This window comes from Acanthopagrus latus, chromosome 4 (assembly GCF_904848185.1).
Source record: "Acanthopagrus latus isolate v.2019 chromosome 4, fAcaLat1.1, whole genome shotgun sequence".
Taxonomy (NCBI): Eukaryota; Metazoa; Chordata; class Actinopteri; order Spariformes; family Sparidae; genus Acanthopagrus; species Acanthopagrus latus.
In genome coordinates, this window is record NC_051042.1 from 7,807,408 (window position 1) to 7,832,915 (window position 25,508).

At 40.8% G+C, this 25,508-nt stretch overlaps 3 protein-coding genes across 10 annotated transcripts in view; 1 reads left to right on the plus strand and 2 right to left on the minus strand.

The window, feature by feature from the left end:
* The window catches only part of tpcn2 (two pore segment channel 2), a 75,460-nt gene extending 71,142 nt beyond the window's left edge, over window positions 1–4,318 (minus strand). For 2 of the 3 annotated variants that reach the window (XM_037096690.1, XM_037096687.1), the window contains exon 1: window positions 3,961–4,318. In XM_037096690.1, coding sequence (XP_036952585.1) covers window positions 3,961–4,111 — 151 coding nt within the window. In that variant the 5' untranslated portion in view covers window positions 4,112–4,318. The remainder of the gene's footprint in view (window positions 1–3,960) is intronic. The other variant, XM_037096688.1, reaches the window with a different exon arrangement.
* A 6,327-nt stretch (window positions 4,319–10,645) lies between these two features.
* LOC119018767 lies at window positions 10,646–14,205 on the plus strand. Its single transcript, XM_037096723.1, has 2 exons — window positions 10,646–11,570; window positions 12,346–14,205. Exons 1-2 carry the CDS (start codon window positions 11,088–11,090, stop codon window positions 12,670–12,672), a joined length of 810 nt encoding a protein of 269 aa, XP_036952618.1. The 5' UTR covers window positions 10,646–11,087; the 3' UTR covers window positions 12,673–14,205.
* A 4-nt stretch (window positions 14,206–14,209) lies between these two features.
* On the minus strand, window positions 14,210–19,649 carry LOC119018763. 6 transcript variants are annotated; one of them, XM_037096697.1, is made up of 4 exons: window positions 19,597–19,649; window positions 19,119–19,216; window positions 17,249–17,354; window positions 14,210–16,662 (listed from the first exon to the last, which is right to left on the minus strand). In XM_037096697.1, exons 1-4 carry the CDS (start codon window positions 19,601–19,603, stop codon window positions 15,428–15,430), a joined length of 1,446 nt encoding a protein of 481 aa, XP_036952592.1. In that variant the 5' UTR covers window positions 19,604–19,649; the 3' UTR covers window positions 14,210–15,427. The 6 variants fall into 6 exon arrangements, with proteins under 6 accessions (XP_036952592.1, XP_036952591.1, XP_036952589.1 ...); XM_037096696.1 differs by having other exon boundaries at window positions 19,548–19,642; XM_037096694.1 differs by having other exon boundaries at window positions 14,210–17,354.
* Window positions 19,650–25,508: the final 5,859 nt, after the last annotated feature.

Genomic DNA, 25,508 nt, shown 5'->3' on the forward strand with positions numbered 1-25,508 from the left:
CTTTTCTGAAGCTGATGAGGGTACTTCTGTAGCGCAATCTTTGGTAATAAAAACAAAGACATAACAGATTATAACAAAAACAAAAAGTATTAAAACTTGAAGGAGCAACTCTCTGCCATAGCTCCATGCTGCTGTCTATTACCCCTTTTTCAACAAAAACATTTCATACTCGGCTTTGTTACTTATGTAAGTAAAGATAATATCTTTGTGATTGGACTCTTAGCCAGAAAAAAATGGCAATTTTAAATATGCCAAATATGCCCGCCCCATCTGATTTTATTTGACCTGGACCCTGAACAGCAGTTCTGAATGGGATTGTGTAAATAAGAATTTACATTCGGCTATTTTCAGTCCAGACAAAACTGCAAGTGCTCTGAACTTATGTAGATATTTGTTGAGTGTGAACACACTTCAGTCATATCAAATAGAGTAGCCATAAAGAGATCACAAAAAAGAGTCAAACCTGTCAGTGTGCTTTTCCACCCAGCATTTACATAGACACAAATACGATGACTCACATACACGCACATACACTTTTGGGAATGCGGACCCAATGCATCACAGCAGGATGTGTCATAGTGGCTGTGGTGATGAGTGCTTCTGACAGGGCAACACTTAAAACAGCAGCAACACCACTGAATCACACACAGCCAGCACACACCACAGTGTGCTGTGCAAGAACCATGCCAGTTTATGATGTTTCCTGTCTGGATGCTTTCTATATCTCTTCTGTAGTCAACAAGAACTATTTGCAAAACTACTGCTTAAGCCAGTTGGTTAGTGAACAAGTAAGTGGAACAGTCCACAAGAGTAGCAGCAGGCAATGGAGAGTAGGGCTGTAATCTCCTAGTCGACTGGTCGATTTATTGGTCGATACATTCTGGTTTGACCAAAATTGTGATTGGTTGATTTTTGGCATGTTAATTACATGTTCCTATGGCAGTGCATAAACACACAGCGGGTCCTCTCCATCCCAATTCTGTGTGTCCTGCATATGGCATGTTTGATTTCATCAGGAGGAAAGTACCAAGTGCTAATGGAGGTGTTTTCAGAGTACCCCTGTTTCACAGTTACAGTTACTGTGTGTCTTCACAACACCCCCCTTGTTTTCACTATTTTGGATTAGCCCAACCTAATACAGACAAACAGATTGAAGAACTTATAGAAGGCCTAGGTCCAGTGGTTTGTTAAATATTTATTTACTTTTAAGCGTTTCATTTACAGTTATTCCTATTCTACCATGTCAAAGACATCAGCAGTGTGGCAGCATTTTATAAAAATAGAAAATGGAAAAAAAGAGTCGAATGCAAAGTTTGCAAACAACAGTTTGTATATCAAAGCTCGACTATAAACATGGCACATCACCTAAAAACGGTAAGCTGACTTGTCTCCCTTAGGTTGCTCTGTCTGTCCCACAATGGCAGCATCCCCTAGATGGCGAGGACACGAGGACAGTGAAATGAGTGTCTGTCAATTACTATAATGTGACAAGAACAATTGTCTACATATTCCTCAACAGTTCTTGTGCTGATGTCACTAGTTGACATAGTATATTTTCGGAAATCACGGGCTATGATATTACGCAGATGGACATGATGCAAAACGCTGTCAGAGCCAATGGACTTTAATGTTTATCAGTTAATTCATTTTAATTAATTAATTTCAGTGCAAAATAATAGGGTCAAAAACGATTTAATCTAAAGCAAACAGACTACTAGTCTTTATGTTTATTTCTAATTAATTAAGCAGATGACTGCTTTCACAGCTTCCGTCGAACAGGGATTTCTTTGGTTGATTACAGCCCTAATGGAGAGGGAAGTGACATAACAATGAATCATACACAGCACACAGAGCCATCCTTTTAAAGGTTTTAAATGGATACTTAAAACCTGGTGTTAAATTCAAATTTAAACTACAGCATGAAAAAGACAATTATATCTTTCATCCACAATACCCCGAGTCAAAGGACACATCACCACTGCTTTCATTTGATTAGCTTTAAACAGCACAAACAGTGACTCATGTCACTTGTAGAAGAGTTTACTGTCCTGTGCATCAAATTAAGTAGTATTAAACAGATCAAAGTTAATTGATTAAGGAAGTCAATATATCTTAACATAGCAACAGGAAGTCTGTCTCATGCCTTGCTGATATTTCAGAGGAAAGGCTAAGAAAATAAGTGCATGTAGTTTTATCCCCCTTCAACTGAGTTTTTCCATACTGTTTCCATACAGTATTGATAGGATAGCTGACGACTTTTGACAGGAAACAAGATGAAAGAGAGGGGAGGGACATGCAGCAAAGGGACCCAAGCCCAGAGTAAAACCCAGGTCTGATGCAGAGAGGACAAAGCCTCTGCACATGGGACGGCTGCTCTACCCACTGAGCCAAACAGCATCCCCACAGTAACAGATTTAGAAGGAATAGTGATTTCATTTTTTTTACATTACCCTTCCATGGATTTTTTTTTTTTATTTTTATTTACTGGTCGGCTGTATCCGACAAGTATGACATCCTACATCTGGAGAATATGTTTTGTTGGTCAGGACATCTCTGTAGCACCACAGTGCTTCATTATGATGGGATGTTATGAGGCCTTTTAACTTTCTCAAAGAATTGCAGGTAAAGGTAACCTCTGAGTCTGCTAACTAACAGGTGAGACAATAAGAAATAGGAACAAAGACATTAAAAAATGAATCTTGTTACAAATTACAAATACTTTATCAAATATATCAACATAAAATACAAAACACTGGTATACTGGTGGTAAATGCTTTTAATTTAAATGCAAGCGATTTGCATTATTATTATTATTATTATTATCACATAACATTTAGCAGCCTCAGTATGGGTTCGATACCAACACATTATTTTAAGGGTGATGGGGCCATTTTGGGCCCTCGGACCACATGCCCAGTTCCTACCCCACCCCTTGTCAGCAGGACTGCAAAGGTGTACCTAATTAAGTGTGGACACTGTTTGTGTGCTATAGAGATGTGACAGTTGGGAGGGTAACCAGATCACCTGGACAAAATTGGTGCAGCCCCATGTTATGCCACACTAAAACTGAGCCAGTCCTACTCTCAGTGAAAACTAGTGAAATAATATCCATTTGTTTACTGTTTTTTGTCCTCTTTAGAATAATGAAATGTACTTGTATTTAACACAATTTTGATTTCATGCCACCTTCATATTGTACTCTTTACTCTGCTACATATAGTTATAATTAACTAAGTAACTAAGATAACGTTTTAAACAGCATGATGGCACTGTTAAAGACTTTTACTACCTAACAGTTTATATATTAGCTCCATATTGACCCACTACAATAACAAATGCTACTCACCCAGCTCCACACAGTAGTAACAACCTAATATAACTATACTACAGACAAGCACAGGCAAGGCTGCATCTCTAACGGGACATGCAGTGCTGACCCACAGCCTCAGATCATCAGTGGTCCATTGTTTCTAACTATAAACATTAATACAAACTTTCACTGGCCAAAACTAGATTTCAAGGGGCACTAGTTTTGAAGAAGAAATTCAACTCAGAATGAAATATTTACAACACTGATGCGGTAATATTACCCACATCAGTGAATCAAGCTGTTCTTAGAGGAAAATAAGGTCCCAGAACATGGGAAGCTGGATATATAGACAAAGTAAAACTATTGTGTTGTGTTGTCCTTTGAGGTCAGTTTGTAAATTCAGTTCATTCAGTCATGAGAACAAAGAGAGTGTGTTTGTTTCGTCAATTAAGATCCATGACGGACCATTATCCTGCAAAAGAGTTTTTACTCAACGCAGCCTACATTCTGCTGACAATATTTTAGATTTGTATTCCTCCTTCACATTAAAAGGAGTCACAGCCACCTGTCCTTACATGTTTTCTCATGAGACAGTCCAACATACTGTCATTTGTTACTACAACATAGTGTGATGATCCACCTTCACTCACCTGATCCTCCCTCAACGCTGCACGACTCCCGGGCGACTGAGTACGACATTCGTCTGCTGGCCGAAGCCCCTCCGCGCCCCGTGCCCGACCCGGAGCCATAATCCCCAGAGGCTCCGTTCACACTGCCGATCAGCAGACTATCCGTTTCCATCCGGGAAATCTACAACTCGTTTAGTAGTTCTACCCGCTCTTCAGCTGTCAAAGTTAATGTAAATCTGGAGGGAGACGGTGAGCAATCAGCGAGGCTGAAAGTCCGTCCAGACAGTCGACGATATGATAAGAAGTTGCTAAAGAACGCGGGAGGCCTCGAACACAAGACAGGGAAACATGTTTTTAGGAAGTGTCTGTCATCTCTGCTCCTCCCTCCCCCCGTCCGTCCCGCCCTCCCGTCCTGTACTAAAGTCTGACTTTACGCTGACTTTGACAGCCTAAACTCCACCTACAGCACAACACACTGTGGTGGAGCGACTACTGCTGAAGGAGACACAAGTGACAGGAGCATCGAGAAACTTTCAAATATTCCGCTGATCAAAGCGAACGGATGTAGCAGAAAGCAGTAAAAGACATCTTTAAGAGTAATAAAGTGCCTGACAGAAACACAAAGTTTAAAGTGAGCCAATAAAGTCCTGTGGGCATAGCTGCCTTCAAGGGCTTCAACAAGAGGAGAGAGGAGGAACGAGCAGTGGCGGTTCTAGACAAATATTTTTAGGGGGGCCAAGGTGGGGCCAGTGTTTAATCAGAGGAGCACATTAAAAAACAGAAACAAATGATATTTAAACATTAAATACTTTAATTTTGCTTTACATTATAATCATACAAAAGTTTATTTTGAGTGCATCGATTGAAACAATGAGGTAGGGCCATCAAAAAGGAGAAATTAAATACAGTAGGACAGTGCTGCAAAAGGTGGGAATGGACCCCTGACCCCCCATACCAGAGTTTGGCCTAAAGCTCCGTCTCCTCTCCTCCATCAGAGTGTTTGGGAACATGTTCAGCTTGGGCTGCACTGCTACATCGTTCTTGGACTTGCTGATGTCTGTGGAAAGATGCACAGTAAACATAGGGCACAACTATAAACAGCATTTGTTTACTGTTGTATGCATTTATTTTAAAATGTAGGCCAAGTATTTGATTATTTTTTTAACATAAGAATCACATATCAATGACGCAAAAAAGAATTTGTTTCAGAATGCACCATTTTATAGACACACTGTACTATAAATTGTAATGACACTGCTGTGCAAATGGCCTGAACAAGAAAACCTTTTCTACATCACAAATCTGATGGTGCAGTACTTGATCCACATGGATCCACTTGCTGTTCTTCTGGCTGTTCATCTCTCTGTCCCTGTATGTTCTTTTCATCCTCACCCTCTGGAGTGTCCCTCTCTGTGTCAATGCCCTCACTTTCATCACCTGCCCTCTCTCCAACCCCCATCAACTCCTCAGCTCTTTCAATACCTTGATATGTTTCTCTCACTTTTTTATTTACTGGGGCAAAACAGGCTGTAGGGAAGCGTATTGCTGCCACACCAGAAAAAAATAAAAAATAAATCAGTATTACATTATAACGTGAAAAGTATATTGTTCGAACAATAAGTTTTTCACGTTCCTACAATATAGTTTATTGTATGAACGTGATAATTATATTGTACGAACGTGATAATTATATTGTACGAACGTGATAATTATATTGTACAAACGTGATAATTAGATTGTACGAACGTGATAATTATATTGTAAGAACGTGATAAATTATATTGTAAGAACGTGATAATTATATTGTACGAACGTGATAAATTATATTGTAAGAATGTGAAAAGTTTCATGTGATAATGTAATGAAGAGATGATGAAACGGTGAGCAGAGAGCGCATGAACTGAGCAAAATGGATCATTTGCAGGATTTAGTAAAGTTTTATTTCATGCTTGGGATGAGACATGGCGAGATTCTCCTGTTTCTGAGCTCGGTTGATGACATTGTCATCAGTATGCACACTCTCCGTAGGATTTTAAAAGGCATGGGACTGTACAGAAGGAAGAATGAGTCTGACCTGTTGAATGTCAATGACAGATATGTCCACAGTTCTATTTATGTGTTCTGTATTACTGACTGAGTAAGAGTTTTGCCATAGGAGGGCGCTGTTGTGCAATTTATTTGTGTTACTTCTGGGCTACTATACCTGGCGCTTCCTTCCTGTGAGCGCAAATGTTTACATCGAGTGTCGAGCTGTAGTCGCACAGAGCCAGACGTGTGGCCAGCAGCAATATTAAATAAATTATGCCTTGAAGGCTAAAGATTATCTCTCTTCATCATCATCTTTTCCTCCCGAATGCAACGTGCTGCTTAATGGAAAAACGCAACAGGTTATGGGCCCAGGAGTCGTTCGGGAGAAAAGTTTGCCGACTTCCACCGGGTAGAGAAGACACAACGAGAAGTGTGACGACGGGCTAGCATAACAGAGGTGCAGGCTAGCATCATGGATCACCGAGGGACAAGCAGGTTGCCTCGACTGGCATTTGACGGAGATGAGAGAAAATATGAGCTGTGGGAGACCAAGATGTTGGGACACCTCCACCTACTAGGGCTGAAGGACACAGTCCTGAAAGAACCGGCTGGTGATGACCAAAGAGCAGCCGACGAGAAGAAAAATGCAGACGCATATGCTGAGATGATATTACTCTTGGATGATAAGAGTCTCTCACTGATTATGAGGGATGCACCCAACGATGGAAGAAAGGCTCTGAAAATATTGAGAGAGTATTATGCCGGGAAGGGAAAACCCCGCGTAATTAACCTGTACACCACGCTGACGTCGCTTCAGAAGGCCGACAACGAGAGTGTTATGGATTATATCATTAGAGCTGAAACTGCCATAACAGCACTGCGGAATGCAGGTGAGACGTTGGGAGATGGTCTGCTTGTGGCTATGATACTGAAAGGACTGCCTGAGAGTTATAAGCCATTCGCCATACATGTGGCACGCACAGATGATAATATCACGTTTGCAGATTTCAAGACTAAACTACGAAGTTTTGAGGAAACAGAAAAGATACGTGCTGAGTCATGTGACAGTGTGATGAAGACTCAGGGAAGAAGTGGGCGGCGGCCCGCCAAAACAAATACACGTGACCAGCAGAAAGACGACACAGAGATGGTGTGCTTCAAGTGCGGCACCAAGGGCCATCGAGCTAAAGAGTGTCGACAGAAGACATGGTGTAGTCGCTGCCGAAGTGACACACACAAAGACGCCACATGCAGGCGCAAGGACAAGGACAGTAAGGAGCGACGGGATGGAGCGTGTAAAGCCTCGGGAGAAGATGGTGACGAGGACTTCACGTTCAAGATGAGGGACGGCGACATCAGTACCCAGCAGCAGCCAGAAGGCGGCATCCAGGAGAGAGGACTGATGGTGGACACCGGAGCCACGTCCCACATCATCACCGACGTGACCAAGTTTAAGAACTTTGACAACACGTTCAGACCGGAAAAGCACAGCGTCGAGCTGGCAGACGGCACCCGTTGCAGCGGGGTTGCACAGAAGAGGGGGCTTGCGGAGGTTTGCCTGATAGACAATAAAGGACAGCGACAAAAGGCGACGCTGAGAGACGCTTTGTTCATACCGTCGTACCCCCAAGATATCTTCTCAGTGAAGGCGGCCACTGCGAGTGGAGCCACGGTCGTTTTCAAGGAAGACAAGGATGCACTGATAACCAAGAACGGTACCAGATTTGATATACATGTGTATGGTAAGTTGTATTATTTGCATACTGAGGGTGAGTCTACTGTTGACAACTGTAATGCATGTCATGACATTCAGACATGGCACGAGATATTAGGCCACTGCAACTATGATGATGTTCTAAAGCTACAGAATGTGGTTGATGGCATGCAAATCAGAGGTAAAGCATGTAGGCCTGAACAAGAGTGTGAGGTGTGCATTCAAGGAAAGTTTGCACAAACAAGAAACAGAGATCCTGATACCAGAGCAAAGGCTCCCTTGCAGTTGGTACACACAGACCTTGCAGGTCCTGTGCCCACAGAGTCAATTGATGATTACAAATATGTGCAGTCATTCACTGATGACTACTCGGGTGCGGTGTTTGTATATTTTCTGAAAAAGAAAAGTGACACCATGTTAGCTACAGAAAAGTTCCTAGCAGACGTATCCCCTTGGGGGAAAGTGTTATGTCTCAGGAGCGACAACGGAAGTGAGTATACATGCAATGATTTTCAAACACTGATGAGGAAGAATAAAATCAGGCATGAGACGTCAGCTCCGTACTCCCCTCACCAGAACGGCACTGCAGAGAGGGGTTGGCGCACTCTATTTGAGATGGGTCGGTGTATGTTAGTGGAGAGCAAGCTACCAAAACCACTATGGCACTATGCAATACAAACAGCAGCGATGGTACGCAATAGGTGTTTTAACAGGCGTACAGGGCAGACTCCCTACCAGCTGCTGACAGGCAAAAAGGCTAATCTATCAAAAATGCAAAGATTTGGGTCTGTATGTTACACATACAAACAAGACAAGGGAAAATTGGATTCCAGGTGTGACCAGGGGCGCTTTGTGGGATATGACAAAAACAGCCCGGCGTACTTGGTTTATCACCCAGACATAAACAGAGTGCTTAAACATAGGCTGGTGAAGTTTGTAAGCAGAACAGCTGCAGAGAAACAAACACAAACAGATGAGACAGATCCAAATGACGAATATGACAGTGTGAGACAGCCTAGGGCTAAGGAAACCACACAGGAGGTTAATAGGAGCACAGAGGAGGCTCACGAGCCAAGTGTACTAAATATGGGTGCACCTAGTGGTAGTCCAGCACAACAAAGTGTGATAGTTGTTGAACCTGAGAGCAAAAGGTATCCGACCAGAGAGAGGAGGAAACCAAGTCACTTAAATGACTATGTGTCTGAAGACAGTGATAGTGATGGGGTTCACGCTACAGTAGACTACTGTTACAGGGCTGTATGTGGTGTTCCACAAACCTTTAGGGAAGCTATGAGGTCAGCTAACTCTAAAGGATGGAGAAAAGCAATGGATGAGGAGGTCCAGTCGTTAAACGACAACAACACATTTACCGTGACAACCCTACCAGTAGGCAAGAAAACAGTGGGGGGTAAATGGGTTTACTCCATCAAGAGTGATGTAAATGGAGAAGACAAATACAAAGCCCGATTTGTGGCTAAGGGATACAGCCAGGTGTTGGGAACAGATTACGGGGAAACGTTCTCACCCACAGCAAACCTTACGAGTGTCAGGGTGCTGTTACAAAAAGCGGCCCAGGAGAATCTACTCCTACACCAGATGGACGTGAAAACAGCTTATTTGCACGCGCCCATAGACTATGAAATCTACATTAATCCACCAGAGGGTTATGAAGAGAAGGATGATGGTCTAGTCTATAAGCTTGAGAAGTCACTTTATGGTCTTAGGCAATCTGGGCGTAACTGGAACAGAGTGCTACATGACTGTCTAACTGGGGACGGGTTCACACAAAACCCAGCCGACCACTGTGTTTATGCAAAAGAGTCAAAAGACGAAAAGGTGATCATAATCATATGGGTCGATGACTTGATCATTGCAGCCAGCAATGAGAAGGTTCTAAGAGAAGTGAAAGAGATGCTCGCAGGAAAGTTTAAGATGAAAGATCTGGGTTGCCTTAAACATTTTCTGGGTATCGATTTCTGTCAGTCAAATGGATGTGTAAAAATGTCACAAGAAAGGTACATTAACAAGGTGTTACAGCGTTTTAACATGCAAAACTGTAGAACTAGAGAAACACCCTGTGATCAGAAGCTTGAATACTCTGAGGATGCTGTAAAGATGGATGATGTCAGACTGTACAGGGAGGCTGTAGGCAGCCTGATATACCTATCCACTTGTACCAGACCAGACTTGAGCTTTGTGGTGAGTAGATTATCACAGTATTTTGCAGAGCCTACAGAGGAGCAGTGGGTTACTGTGAAACATGTTCTAAGATATCTCAAAGGCACTGCTGATAAAGGTCTATGTTTCAGAAGGAACGATAGTGAGAAACTAGGCATACAAGCCTATAGTGATGCTGACTGGGCATCTGATACCAGCGACAGGCGCAGTACCACAGGGTACTGTGTATATCTCAATAAAACCAACTCACTAGTGTCATGGAAAACGAAGAAACAACCTACGGTTGCACTCTCAACATGTGAGGCAGAATACATGGCACTGGCTTCTACCATACAAGAGTGTTTATACCTAGAGCAGTTGCTAGAGGGTATTGACAGTTACAAGTATACACAGCCAATTGTACACGAGGACAACCAGGGAACAATTGCTCTCGCTAAAAACCCTGTAAGCAGACAGAGGGCTAAACATGTGGATATAAAATACCACTTTATCAGGTCCACTGTAAGTGAGGGGAGAGTAACTTTGGTTTATTGTCCTACGGATGATATGGTTGCTGACATTATGACCAAACCTGTAACCAAGATGAAACTGCAGAAGTTTGAATCTGTTATTTTTGGAGTTTGAAATGTGTAAGACACAGAGGCCACATTGATTTTTGTTTCTGTTTATTGGTAGCAGAGAGTTCATTTATTTTGTTCCGTATTGAATTCAAGAACCTGTGAACAAGTGGGGGTGTTGAATGTCAATGACAGATATGTCAACAGTTCTATTTATGTGTTCTGTATTACTGACTGAGTAAGAGTTTTGCCATAGGAGGGCGCTGTTGTGCAATTTATTTGTGTTACTTCTGGGCTACTATACCTGGCGCTTCCTTCCTGTGAGCGCAAATGTTTACATCGAGTGTCGAGCTGTAGTCGCACAGAGCCAGACGTGTGGCCAGCAGCAATATTAAATAAATTATGCCTTGAAGGCTAAAGATTATCTCTCTTCGTCATCATCTTTTCCTCCCGAATGCAACGTGCTGCTTAATGGAAAAACGCAACATGACCCTCTGGAAGTAGCGTCATTTCTCATTGATCAACTGGATGGGCACGCCAGGCACCATGGGTACAAGTTACACCACCTAAGCTGCATCCAGGCCGGGTATGTTGTGACCCAAAGTACAGTGAGGCTTCTGTTAAAGTTTCTTGACCCCCGTGGTGTTGAGCGAAGACGGAGAAACCGCCTGATGCGACGCATGTACGTTAATCCTGGGCCCAATTATATGTGGCATATTGACTCCTACGACAAACTAAAGCCGTTTGGTATTTGCATAAATGGAGCGATTGATGGTTTTTCAAGACTCATAGTGTGGCTTCATGCCTATTCAACAAACAGCAACCTCAAGATCATCGCTGGTTATTTCCTTGCAGAAGTTGAGAAGAGGATGGGGACGGCTTCCAGAATCCGCGCAGATTTGGGAACAGAAAATGTCACAATGGCACAGATGCAGAGATTCCTACGATGGAGTGAAGATTGTCACGTCAACAACTCTTATATTTCTGGCCCCAGTAATCACAATCAGCGCATCGAGAGCTGGTGGGCCTTTTTCAGAACGCATCATGCCCAGTCCTGGATAAACCGTCTCCAGGAACTGAAGGACAATGACTGTTTCTCTGGAGACTTCTTGGACAAGCAGCTTCTGCTGTTTACTTGTCTGAACATAATCGAGGTATGTTAGTAGATCTCTGTCCCTATATCTCTCATTCTGTACCTGCATTTGTGTATGCAAACTGCATCTCTCTCTCTCTCTCTCTCTCTCTCTCTCTCTCTCTCTCTCTCTCTCTCTCTCTGTGTGTGTGTGCGTGTGTGTGTCTCATGCACACACATACCCCTTCTCTTCCCGCATCTGTCTTTAAGTCATCCCCCCTTATTTCTTTTCTCCATCTTTTTTACTCGTCTCCCCCTCTTCCATTCATTCATTGACTCTCTTCTTTCACCCCAATTCTCCTCCACTTTCCTCCCCTTGCGCATATTTACTAGGCATTACGGTAAGGCTGCATCAGGGACTGATTTCAAAATAAAAGTAACCTTCTTGTAGACGTGATCTCTCATATATTTAATTGTATTGTATTGTATCATATATAGCATACTTGGTGAGAATAAACATCTTATTTTTTCCTTTAATGCATCTCTTACTCTGAAATTGTAAAAGAAATAGGTTTACTTACAAAGCATTCCTTAGCTTTTTAACCTATCAAAGCACTATCAAAGTATGCATATAAGCCTTGTGGCTGAGGAAATAAATTTTAGATATGTTAGTCAGGATTTTTTGATAGCAACAGGGTGTGTCATTAAGCATTTTGCTAGTGGGCCAAAAAAAGACATCTCCACAGCCCACTCACCCCTTTTGTCCATTAGAGAGCATATGTCTGCATATATCATATTGACTCAATATATGAAGTGTTACATTAATATTTGTTGTCACTGGTATTTTTCCTCTGCAGGAAGAGCTGCAACAAGTTGCACATTTGTGGAATACCCACATTATCCGCAACAGCAGAAATGCAGTAGCTCCAAGTGGACATCCAATTCTCATGTACACTGTCCCTCAACTATTTGGAGGAGAAGATCATCTGAAAGAGGTCTCCCAGGAAGCAGTGGAGGCATGTAAACATGAATGCCAACAGCGAGGACCTTATTCTTGTGATGAAACAGTATTCAGCTTGTGTTGCCTTATAATGGCAGAGAACTTCTTACTCCCACCCACCACAGCAGATGAGGCCATAGAGCTATATCTCTTTCTGAGGGCAAACATACTTAAAGACTTATAAATTACCTGAAGAGCTCTGGAACAGTAAGACACAGTTGCATTATGTCAACTGATGTCCTGCTTACTTGTTGACACTGCTTTTATTTGTAAGGAAAATCTAAAACTAATCACATCCATAATGTTCATATGCTGTTGTAAATTAGTTTCACAAAATATTTACTCTGTACCCTGCTGACAGGACAGTTCACCCCAAAATCAAAAACACATATTTCTCCTCTTACTTGTGGCGCTGTTTATCCATCTAGATTTTTGGGGGGTGTGAGTTGCAGAGTTTTGGAGATATCAGCTGTTGAGTTGTCAGCCTTCTTTCTAATATAATGGAATAATGGTACAAGTTGTTACGATTTAACTGCAACTTCGAGAATAAAACATGTCCGGAAACGATCGTTCAGTTTATCTTTTTTACTGAAAAACTGTAACCTCAAAAAACGTTACAACTTCTTCTGGCCAGCGGTTGCCGGGCAACCGAGGGTAAACTCTCTTCCGTTACCGGTCTTCTTCTTTGCTCAGGGGGAATACAGGCAGAAAAAACAGCATCCTTCACCGCAAGGACACTGCAAACAGTGCCACCTATTGGCATCAAGTGCAAATTAAACAACAATGAACTTATGTGTAAATATATGAACTTATCAAAGACTAAAATGAATAAAGACACAAGTCCTGTGAAGCTCAAAGCACCAAAAAACATCTAATAAAATTCAAAACCAGTGTCGTTTCCCCAAAGTCATGACCTGATTGCTCCAAATAATACACAGACCTTGTTTTGAGCAGTTTCATGTAAGAACTACTTTCTTTCTGTAGCAGAATCTACTTCACACTACTATTCTACTGGAACTAGTAGAAAGAAAGTAGCTCCTACATGAAAATGCTCACAAGGTACATGGATTATGTTGAGTAACTGGGTCATAATTTTTGGAAAAGGACAGTGGTTTTGAATTTTTCAAATGTTTTTATTTCTTTTTCTGGTGCTTTAAGCACCACAGAACTTGTGCCATTTATTCACATATTGCAGAGAAGGCAGATATCTCTATGGCTGATATCTCCAACTCACATCAAAACAATGCAGATAAATAGTACAGACCAGACGAAAAAAAATATGTATTTTTAACTGTGGAGTGAACTGTCCCTTTGAAACTATCAAAATGGGGCCATGTTCCAAAGGTCAACAATTAGCCCAACATGGCAGAAGAGCTAATGCAGTGCTGTGACCTGCTCATTGTGAGAAGAGATTCTCTTAGATTCATCAGATGTAATGGTAAAACAGCAGTACATTGACCATTGGACAGCAGATTGCCTACTTGACTACTCTTTACAAGGTCTACAGGACAGGGGGTGTTACACTCTGTACAGATTGTAAAACCCACTGAGGCAAACTAAGATTTGTGATATTAAGCAATACAAATAAAATTTAATGGATCTGATTTGATTGACTGTACTTTGTTAATATTAACATACTTTTACTTAAGTAAGGTTTTGTCACGCATAGTATTTTCAGTGTGGTATTTTCACTTAAATAAAGGATCTGAATATTTCTGCCAACACTAGTTACTGACACACAGGAGACAAAAAATGCAATTTTCTGCTAGACTGAAAATGATGTAATGATATGAATATTCAGTTTGAAAAGGTGCAACAGTGCATTTATTTACAGTTTTCCGACCATTGAAACATGTAGAGCAGCTGGAACAATTCCACAAATGTGATGTCACCCCCAAAATGGTCTAAAACTGTAGACTCTTGTTCAAGTCAGTACAACTAAGACTTGAAAAAACAACTTCAGAAAAATAACACACTAGTAGTACAAATACAAATCATCACCTCATAACTCATTGCTCTCTGATGGAATTAAGCAGCACTTAACAGTTTTAAAAGGAACAGGCCTGTTTTTAACAAACTTGTCAGGCAATAAAAAGCTGTGTATTTCTATAATTATAGACATCAATGTCCATCTCCAGCTCTCAAGCAAAGACAGATACCACACTGCTTCAGCATACTTGGTAAACATTACTCTAACAGATAAAACTTTAAATGTCCAACAGTACTTTCAAAACAGCCATATAGGGCTGCAAATAACATTTTCACTGTCGATAAATCTCTTCATTGTTTTCTCAATTAATTAGTTGTTTAATCAATACAATGTCATCAAATAGTGAAAAGTGATGATCAGTGTTTCCTAGAGTTCCAGATGACATCTGCAAATGTCTTGTTTTGTCCACAACTCAGATATTCAGTTTACTATCAGAAAGGAGTAATGAAACCAGAAAATATTCACATTTAAGATGCTGAAATCAGAGAATTTTGACGTAAAAAGAAAAAGAATTACTCCAACCGATTAAACGATTATCAAAATAAATGACGACTAATTTGAACATTTATTTGTAATCAATTAACTGTTGCAACTCTACAGCCAGATTAATGCTTTATTGATTACATATTTCTCTTCACACTGATTTTGTCAAGCTATGGTTCAAAGTATTTTGAATGCTCTCCTGAAAATAGGAATTTTCAGGAGAGCATTCATCTCCCTAAAATTAGCTCTCTGCCTTTGTTATTGGTGCATTAATTATTAGAATTCTTCCAATCTTTAGTGGCCTACATTTTGCCACCTTAAATACATGTGTTTTTCTAAATGTAATTCCTCCTTTCCCTTTTCATGTTACAGTGGCTTTACCTTTTAAGTACATGCTGAATGGATCTAAACAATACTTCTCATGGACCCATCAATCATTTTCACTGCACCTGAAAAATGAACTAACCTAAACTATGCTGAACTTAAAGGAGCTTTCAGCGGCCAGTAAACTGTCCATTTCAGTGCGTAGTTCTGGGTAGGAAGTGTATGTCCATGGCAGTTCCAGGGCTGGCCCACAGGTATGCGCTACTGGTCGTCGTGCCAGTCCATCTAATGGTGTGAACAGGACTTCAACCTTGTTGACACAGATGACATCTGACCCTGTGACAAACCTTAACATCCTTCTGAGTCCTGCATCATCGAGTCCTCTGATGTACTGTTGCAGAAAACGAAAGCTTTGGCTCTCCGCTTGGGTGGTAGGGGATGCATCTAGCAACTTCAAAAGCTTTCTTGTTGACGGCTTTTTATCCTCATACATTTGAAGGACATGTTGTGGGCTCACAAATGCTTTTAGGAAGTGGCCAGCAATTAATGACATTTTTTCTGCTGCATATCTTGGTTTTTGGATCAGCTGCTTGTGTGCCACTTTTAGAAGGATGCCTTTCAGATTCCCTTGAGTAGGAAGCGTTGTTACATCCAAGCGATCCATAAGATCAAGTAGTTCCTCCCTGTCCTCATCTACAAGATCTTCTTTTAAGGCAGTGGTTATCAGATCCCTATCTGACTGACTTATGTACAGGAGCAGACTCTCAAACAGCATATCATCTGAGACTTCATTCTCACCAAAAATAAGTGCCACTGTGAAAACAGGGGCAAGGCGACAGGGATAGTATCCATGGTCTTGAAATCCTTTCAGTAGAATCCGGCCAATGGATTTCCATTCTTCTTCCTGCCATTTAGGAGACAGTGATGGAACCCTTAGGTCCTCCCCTTCAGCTGTTTGGTCCATGAACTCCGTCCAAAATGCAGCATACACATCTCTTGAGACACCGTCTGCGTCAGCTCCTTTTTCATCAATGTAGGTGTATTTCAGGGGGTGTTTGAGGAGTGTTGAATCTTTGAACTGGCTAATCATCTCCTCCAGAAGATTGACCCTATGAAGTCTTATTGTGATAGAGACAACTTCATATGATGCTGCAGAGGTGCTTGCTGTGTCACCTACAGATCCTGTGTCTGGAGGATTGCCTACTGTGCTTGTTGGGGGAAGTGTGATGGATATAACGGCTGTCTCATCATCTTCAAACTGCTGACTGGGTTCATGTAACAATGTGTCATCCAATTGACTATCCGTGGGATCTCCAAGGAAGGTACCAAACACCACCTCGGTGTCTGAAAATGCATCTGCATCAACCTCCTGCAAATCTGGTGACAGGATGACAAATGTTTGAGTGAGATGCTCATCTTCTTCACGTGTGTCTCCCAGTTGTACATCATTGTTCTCATCTGATTTTTCCTCATCATGTTCTTCATCATCCTCATCTGTCAGCCTCTTAGTGCACAGGTAAAATCTTAACATTCCCATTTTTAATACTGTGTACAGGTCCCCAATTGTGATATCTTCATCAAGTACAGCTTCCTCCTGATAGTCTAATATGTCATGACTGAATGTCTCAAATCTTCCAAATTTATTTTTTCCATTTGGGAAGAAAAGGTCTTTAGCATACTGTAATATGTCAGCTTTTCTTGAATCTTTGGGTAGATCAAGTAACCTTGTTCCCCCTCCTCTGCGTTTTCTTACTTGTTTGCCTTCATGAATCCACCCCAACTCAACTTTTCTGGTCTTTTTTTCAGCCCATTTGTTCTTTTTTGCATAAATTCTTTTACGCTTTGCTGCAGAAGTCTCCTCATTATCAGATTTCTTATCATCGTTCTCATCGATGCCCATCTTTTTCTTTAGTTTTTCAAGCAGTGATTGTTTTTTTTGATGTTTTTACGTTTTCATTTGCACCTTTGTTTTCCAAACAGAAGCGTCTTGCTGCTATCTGATCTCCATATGTTGGGATGTAGCCAGCCAGAGCGTCATCATCCATAAAGTCGATGACTGTGGCATCAATCTGTTAAGACAGACATAATGATTAAAACTCAAGGACAATGCCAAAAACACCTGCAACATTCTCCCACCACACCCATGCACATGCTCACGTGCATACAGACACAAAGACAAAGACACACACACACACACACACACACACACACACACACACACACACACACACACACACACACACACACACACACACACACACACACACACACTCCATAGCATGCACTGAGGTGTTTTAAAGCTTTTAAAGTGTCCCAATGAATCAAGTTAACAAAAAACCTTGTGGCACTGATCATTCTGTCAGACTGACTCCTGAAGAGAGCTAAATCCTGTTAACTACAGCTCAAGTACTGTTCATGAAGTAACTGAGATTACTGCTGCAGCCCAGTGACACTTTGGAAATGTGCACAATAGGATATGTGATCGGGTTGAATCTCTAGATTATAAAATATCTTTAGCATCTAGAAGTTGCTCTAAAATTCAGAAGTTTGGCAGATTATCAATTAGGCCTGCACTATTAATCGTACTTTCATCGTCATCACGATGTGAATATGCACGATTAACACATCGCAAAAAGCTCCTCAGAACTGCGATAAATTATGTTTACATATGCCATGCTTTCACACGCATGCTGACATTTGGCCAATCAGGTGCAGCCCTGAACGCCGTTTTGCCAATCAGATGACACCCATAGGTAGGCAGACGAGTGCGGCGCCCCTGAGATTACATGGTCAAAAAAATTTAATTGTGGCCACAATAACGTGCGCACGAAACCCCAATTCGTTTGCACGAAATACTGATCATTTGTGGCCACGAAATAGTTATAACGTGCGCATGAAATACTAACTATTAATATCGTTCCTGGACAGCTAGGTAATCAAATCGAGTGCACCTTCTCCCCACGGATGTCTCTGACCTTTGACCTTTGAAGGTGTGCTCGATTTGTGTACCCAGCTGTCCAGGAATGATATTGTAGCGTCCAACAGGAAGCTGAGAGAAGGATACCGATGTAATCTCTTAACGCTCTCTTTATTAAGAAACAACGGCGTCTGTTGGGCGTAACCACGTCAAAAATAAAGAAGAATAACAACAGATCAACAAGTGAAGTGTTGACCCCTGCTCTCAGTCTCCTCCACACACACACACGCACTTACGCGCACGTTCATAGGCTCAATATTAAGTACTTTACGCACGTCTCCTGTGTGAACTGTCTGCATCCTCACTGACCTGCATTTTTTTTTTTTACAAACGGTGAAATTGCTGTGGGCTACATCTCTAGCCAACGTCCAGGACATGTCTATCCCTCTTTATCTCCATGCAGTTCGCATTAGCTCTGTTTGTTGACTGTATTGTTTCGGCGGCTGATGTGACAGTATTCAAGTGTTCAAGTTTGCTGTGTGTTGCACTGCAAAACGTTCTAAAATAGTTGTTATTTTTGGTTAATAACCATTAGTGGTAGTTTTAAATGATCATGATATGGCCATTCACATTAATGCACATTTAGCTAAAGTTAGTATGAACCTAGAAATGACCTCCATTGCCCCTGGCAGATTATCAAACTTAATAAATTATACATACATATTTATTGTGTGTCTTGCTTGTCTAGTCAGCGCCTAGACAGTGAAAGGTACCTGTGTGCAGCGGTAAGCGAGCCGCACGGTGCTACCTAGCTGGCTGGTTGGCTAGGTTAGCTGACTTATGTTGACCCTACACAACGTTGAAAGCAATGAAATTCAGCTTTTTAAAGAAGTGAGCTACGTAAAAATATACTTACATGGTCTTGTTCCATGCGTGAGATGCACTGTTCTGGTACACCTCGATTTCGTAGAAATCCTAATAGTCGGGTATCAGTGTTTATGGCCATGTTGATGCCTGTTCATTGCAAATAGCCAAGTGTCATATCGTATGGTCAAATCACAACTGGAGTACATGGGTGCACCTCCTCCTTACACCATAGTTTCACGTTTGTACAATATAATTATCACGTTCGTACAATATAATTATCACGTTCGTACAATAAACTATATTGTACGAACGTGAAAAACTTATTGTTCGAACAATATACTTTTCACGTTATAACGTAATACTGATTTTTTTTTTTTTTTTTTTTCTGGTGTGGCAGCAATACGCTTCCGTAAAAGGCTGCAATGTCCCTTCCTCATTTTATAACTACTAGAAGAATAAACACAGCGTAGAGGCATACGTCTCATTTCACAAGTAACCATCCCTCCCGACTTAACAAGGGCAGATACCGTTCATTACTTTACTCAGTAAACTTATTATTTATCATAATGCAACAGCCAAGACGGATAAACAACATTGTGAAGAACTAGCCAGGATAGTGACATTCGGATTCGGTGAGTTTGCCTTGATATTTAAACATCGCAAGACCAGACATTTACAAACTTGATTTTCTTATCGGAGTGAGGAACAACAGTAACACAGTTATGTGCAAGAAATCACTTTAAGGGATGATATCATTTTGCTTACCTTCACCTCTTGCAACAAGATATTAGTGCAGGAGTACTCAATTAGAAACTCAAAACGTCCACACACCAAATTTCCAATCTGTCCAGGGTCCGGTACAGTGACAGTGTAATTCCAAAATTAGAACTCTGAACAAAAAATAGGCAGTAAATCCACAAAGAACATTTGAACTATGCACAAAGGATGATGTGTTTCGTCCACATCAGGGTGAAACTTGACACTTTTTTTTGTGCCAACAGTTCTTTAAACTTGGGCACAAAAGGTGTGAGGGCCAGGCGTATACATTGGTATAAGTGTTCATTAGTGAGTGTATTCCTGTATTTGTTCTTCACCGTAGTCATTGTTGAAAAGGCTGACTCACAAGGGTATGCTGAGGGGAAGATAGTGAGAATGTTCAGCGTTCTGCAAGGAGGGGACACCTGCTGTAGGGACCATCTTCGTCCAAAAGGTTGCAGAGTCACACAGAGATTCCTGCAGTGCCATGTTTTCTGAAGCTCAATCAGCTCTGATTGAAGAGAAGCAGCACTAGCCCATGGACAGACCTTCAGGGCTTCAATCGAGAATTCTGTGATATTTATAGTTATATAGATATATCGTTTCAAATTCAGATCATTGAGGTGGTAAGTAATGTCTGAAAGAAATGCAGCAATTTCCATTTTTTCCTTGTTTCGCAGGAATTCCAGAAATTGTTTTGCTTTTGGACTCTTCTGATTCATCAAAAACATATTCAAGTCTTTCCATGTGTCCAAAATCGCTCCAGTAATTTGCCTTTACTGAGCCACCTGACATTGTTGTGTAGAAGCATTAACCTCTGTGAGGAATGTGCGCAGTAAAAATGTAGTCCGATACAGTTACTAATTACCTGTTAAAAAATGTAGTCAGTAACGTAATCCAAGTACCACAATATTAAAGTAATGTAACTTGATTACTTTGAGTTACTTTTGGATTACCTAAATATAAATGCAAATAAAGACAAGAAAGAAGAAATATCCATAAGATGAATTTTAATTCTGTGTATACAACAGAACACATAAATATATAACTCGAAAACTGTAAAACAGTTTACAAAGCAAACAAAAATCTGCTTTTTTACAATGCAAACTGGAAAATGCTTAGTTTAAAACATTGTTTAAGAGGATCCTCCTTAACCAATCCAGCGTCCATCAACCGGATTTTCATTATACAAAAAGAACACAGAATGAATGAAAGAAAATGAAACCATGAAGCAAATTCGGGCAGTAGGCTTACAGATTCCAAATTAAAATGTGCCTACAGAAGAGTATACTTTACAGAGCAGAAAAAAATCTGCTCCTTTTACAGGAAACAGAACAAGATATTTTTAACTTTACTACATAGATTAAGAGCACCTAAAGTATTTTTAATAAACCAGCTGAACTGCCAAAATGCCTATGCCTATCAAGTCCTGTTAGCTAAAGAATACTGTCATTTACAAAGCAAACATAAAATATGCTCCTTTACAAGGTAAACAGAAAATGCTCTGTGTTAGTACGTGGATTAAGAGCTGCTTTTTTTTTTAACAAATCAGGTGTCCACCTACTGTTTTTTTCAAAATAAATGTAAAACTATAAATCAAATTCAGGAAGAAAATTCTAAAATAAGGTACAGTCCTACATTTAAGATAATAGACCATAGTTTACAAGGTAAAAGGAACATTTGCTGCCTTCACAATAGCATTTAAGTGAGTAGGCACCATTTGGAAAACCCATAGACTAGATACAATAGGTGTCAACGTTCAGTCAAAATCTAGCTTTGGGCAGAAGCTTCTGTTCTAAGAAGGAGGACTTGCTCCATGTGATCGTCTGATATTTGGCTATGAGAAGAAGTGAGGACATTTCCTCCATAACTGAACAGATGTTCAACTGGGGCACTAGAAGGCAGTGTAGTATTGTATTTCATGAAGACCTGCTTAATTAAGGGAAATGCATGTAGGGAATCCATGGTTTTCACAGTGTCATCGAGGAACCGCCATACTTCTTCCTCTGCTGTGCTTTTATCAGCCCTGTTTGCCTTCCCAAACACAAAAAACTCCTCATCTGATCCATCATTTTCAGCGCTGATGTTCACTTCAGCTGCAGGAGGTGCTGTGGGTTCGAAAAATGTTGCCTCCTGAATCACTGTTTTGCACATTTCCTCTTTCTTTTGTGGAGGAAGCCAACACAAGTGAAATTGGTGGTTGTTGCCATTTTTGCTTCATGGCTGCTCATGATGGCACCGAAGCATTTGTCAAGTGCCTCAGTAAGCGCAGTAATGATGTTTGCTGAGTAGGTTACATGTGGCAATTTGTCAGAGAGCTTAGTTTTGAGGCTTAAGATTGTTGGAATGAGGAACCCAAGGTAACAATTTTTCTCTCCCTGTAGAAGATCAATGGATTGAGCAAGTGGCTGTAACACAGCTACATATTCCTTAAGAAAAGTCATCTCATGAGGGTGCAGCCTGGTCACTCCAAGCCTTCCGCAGATGTCGTCCAGCTGCTCTTGTGTGAGTCCAATCAGTTTGAAAATAGCCATATATTCAGAGCTCCATCTTGTTACACATGGAACACAAACCCTCATGTTGGCAATATCTTTCACTGCTTCTGCAGCTGCTGATGACCTGTGCGCTTCGTTCCATATGGCAGCACACTTTCCCACTGCACTTCAGTACACTCGAAGTGATGACCCTTTTGATGCTGCTTTAGTCACCTCATTGGTGGCTACCAGGTTGAGCGTGTGTGCTGACCATCTTTGATGCAGGGGAAGGAAAAAATGAAGCTCCTCATCTCCCTCCGTCTCAAGAACTGCATCCATATCCGTAACCTTATTCCATCATCAAAATTGTCTGGTACTGGCTCATCATTGGTTTCAAATTCACAGAAAGCTGTCACAAAGTTACTCCCATTATCTGTAACTGTGGCTCTTACTTTGTGTTGTACTTTGTACTCTGCATGTATTTCACTGATTTTTGCAGCAAGGACATCGTAAGTATGCCATCCCTTCACTCGTGCACAGGCCAGTGCTGCAGATTTCCTTTTCATCGTTTCCTCCTCAATCCAGTGGCATGTCATACCAAAGAAACTTCGATTGTGTACATTCCATAAGTCTGCTGTTATGCACACATTTGTCACTTTCTGAAGTGTTGCAGTCAAGCTTTCTTTCATGACAGCAAATTCCCTCTCAATATGCTGAACTAGAGTCTTTCTGCACATGGCTGTTTTGCCCCCACTGATTCCCTGTATGAGCTTTCTGAATGAAGGCTGGTCGACCAAGGAGAAAGACTGGACAGCGTCGATGACAAATTCAAATATCAGTCTATTGACTGCAGTCTGGGATATGCTGTTGTTTCCAAGTTGAAGTTTAGCTTGTTTTAGGGGAGGTCTCTCTTGCCCATGTTCAGATTCAACGGGCTGCTCAGTCAGCTCAGACTGACTCGTGTCTTCTTTGGTTAGGAGTAAATGACTTTGATGCTCTGAGGAACACATAAAGCAAATTAAAAATGTAATTAATTGTAGGGTATGTTAGATTTATTCAGTTTTATTCATTGACCACTAACTATTCAGCTGTTGTATTCAACAATTACATCACATATTACAATAATAATAATAATAATGGTAACAATTACTATTAGTGTTATTGTAACTATCATTCCTAATAATAGCAGTTGTAAAACACCCCCACCTATAGGATGTGTGTCACTTATATGTCCCCCCAAATTACCCATACAATTTCCTAATATAATCATGCTATTTTAATACTTTGTTGTGATCTAAAGTGTTAGTGACCCATTTCAGTCACTGCAGGTGTTTCAGGCAATTTTGTAACGTACAAGCCCCACAAGGTGGCAGTAGCTACATTTCAAGTGCCTATGGGGCCCTCGCAAGTCAACGATTTTTCCATGATGAAGTCCGGGCACATGTTTCACAATAAAAGCCACTGTGCTATTTATGCTAGAAGACTTTTAATTTGAGACGGACACAGGAAGTGTGTCCGTAGTTTGTATTAATAATGTAGTCTTCATTTTAGGGCAAACGGGAGCAAACCAAAACGAGCCTTCGTACTAGTGCAAGTTATATTGTATCAGAAATAAAAACTTCTGTGATCATTTAGCTAAATGACGTCACGGTATTCACATTTGAACGTCATGCTCAAACTTCAAAACTACCAAAAAACCTAAACACATACCATCCCGGTCACCAGCAGCACCACCCACAGACCCAAAATAGTAGTAGTAGTAGTAGTAGCAGCAGCACCAATAGTAGCAGTAGTAGTAACAATGACAGCCCGAGCCTGGTTAGCAGGCTAACTGATGTTAACTTTACCTAACAGAATTTCTATGTAGCTAGCTAACATTCGCAGTTTCGCTTACCAATAAATGTTTCTTAAAATTAGATGTGGAGTCCTTGGACGATGACAGTGTGTGCACAGCTGGGAGGCATAGCTTGCACTGTACAGTGATGTTGTTCCCCCTTTCCTCTTTAGAAACAAAGTAATGGCGAAATTTCCACACAGTGAAAGCATTTTTTTTTCTGTAGCACTCAAGGCCATAATGAGCCATCTGGCTTCACTTGAGAGCAGAGCTTCGTTGTGACTGAATTGTCATGAACTGTAGTAATGTGTGCGCGCGTGCATACGGCATTGCCGCATTGGTAAGTGTTAGATTAATATATTCATTCACATTCATTCATCATTCATCATTCATCATCATATATTTTAATTGTAATCCAACTAATAATCCCATTTTTTTCCCAGATGTATCTGTAATCTGATTACGTCTTTTTTTTTCTGTAACTGTAAAGGAATACAGTTACTGTTTTTTTTGTATCCTAATTATGTAACGCCGTTACATGTAGTCCGTTAATCCCCAAGCCTGATTACCAATTAATCTGTCCATGATTGTTTTAAATCAATTCATTGTAAAATTTATAAACTATCAGATAATTGTGATCAGTGGCCAGCACACATTTCCACACTTCTTCAGTGTTGATTTTATCTAACAGTCCAAAGCCCCTAAAATATTCCATTCTCCATTTCATTCAGTGTTATATAAAACAATGAGAGGCAACAAATCTTCACATTTAAGTTCTTAAACCAAGGCTGTGTTTAAACATTTAGTAATGAATTAACAATTTATCTCTTGAAAAATAATTACACATTTTCTTATTTATCACCCACACTGTAAAAAAAACAAACAAAACAAAACTGTAAAAAAAAAATGGTAAAAAGTCTGGCGGCAAAAGTTGCCAAACACTTACCGTTACTTACAAAAAAACTTTATTTTTTCTACAGAGATTTTTTGTTTTAAATGCAGACATTTACTGTAGACATTTTCTGTGATTTTACAGTGCAACTGTTGTAAAATAAAAATAATAATTCTTATACAAACATTTCTAGAATGTAAAATAACATTCAAATTAAAGCTGCGAGCAGCGTTGGTCGGGCCCTCGCAGTCCACGCACCTCGGTGCATGCTGCCGTCAGGGCTTCCGCACGCAATGCCGTGAAGAAGGTGTTTCTGTATAATTTGGTGGCCTGCTCCCGCTGGTATGAAGTAATGTACGCTGAAGTCAAAAATAGTGTGTGTACTGCTGCATGATTCCCCAGACAAAGACTGAGTTGATGGTCCGCTTCTGGAGCTGGCTGACGAAAATGTCCACATGAGGCATAATGCAAAGAAATAGTTTC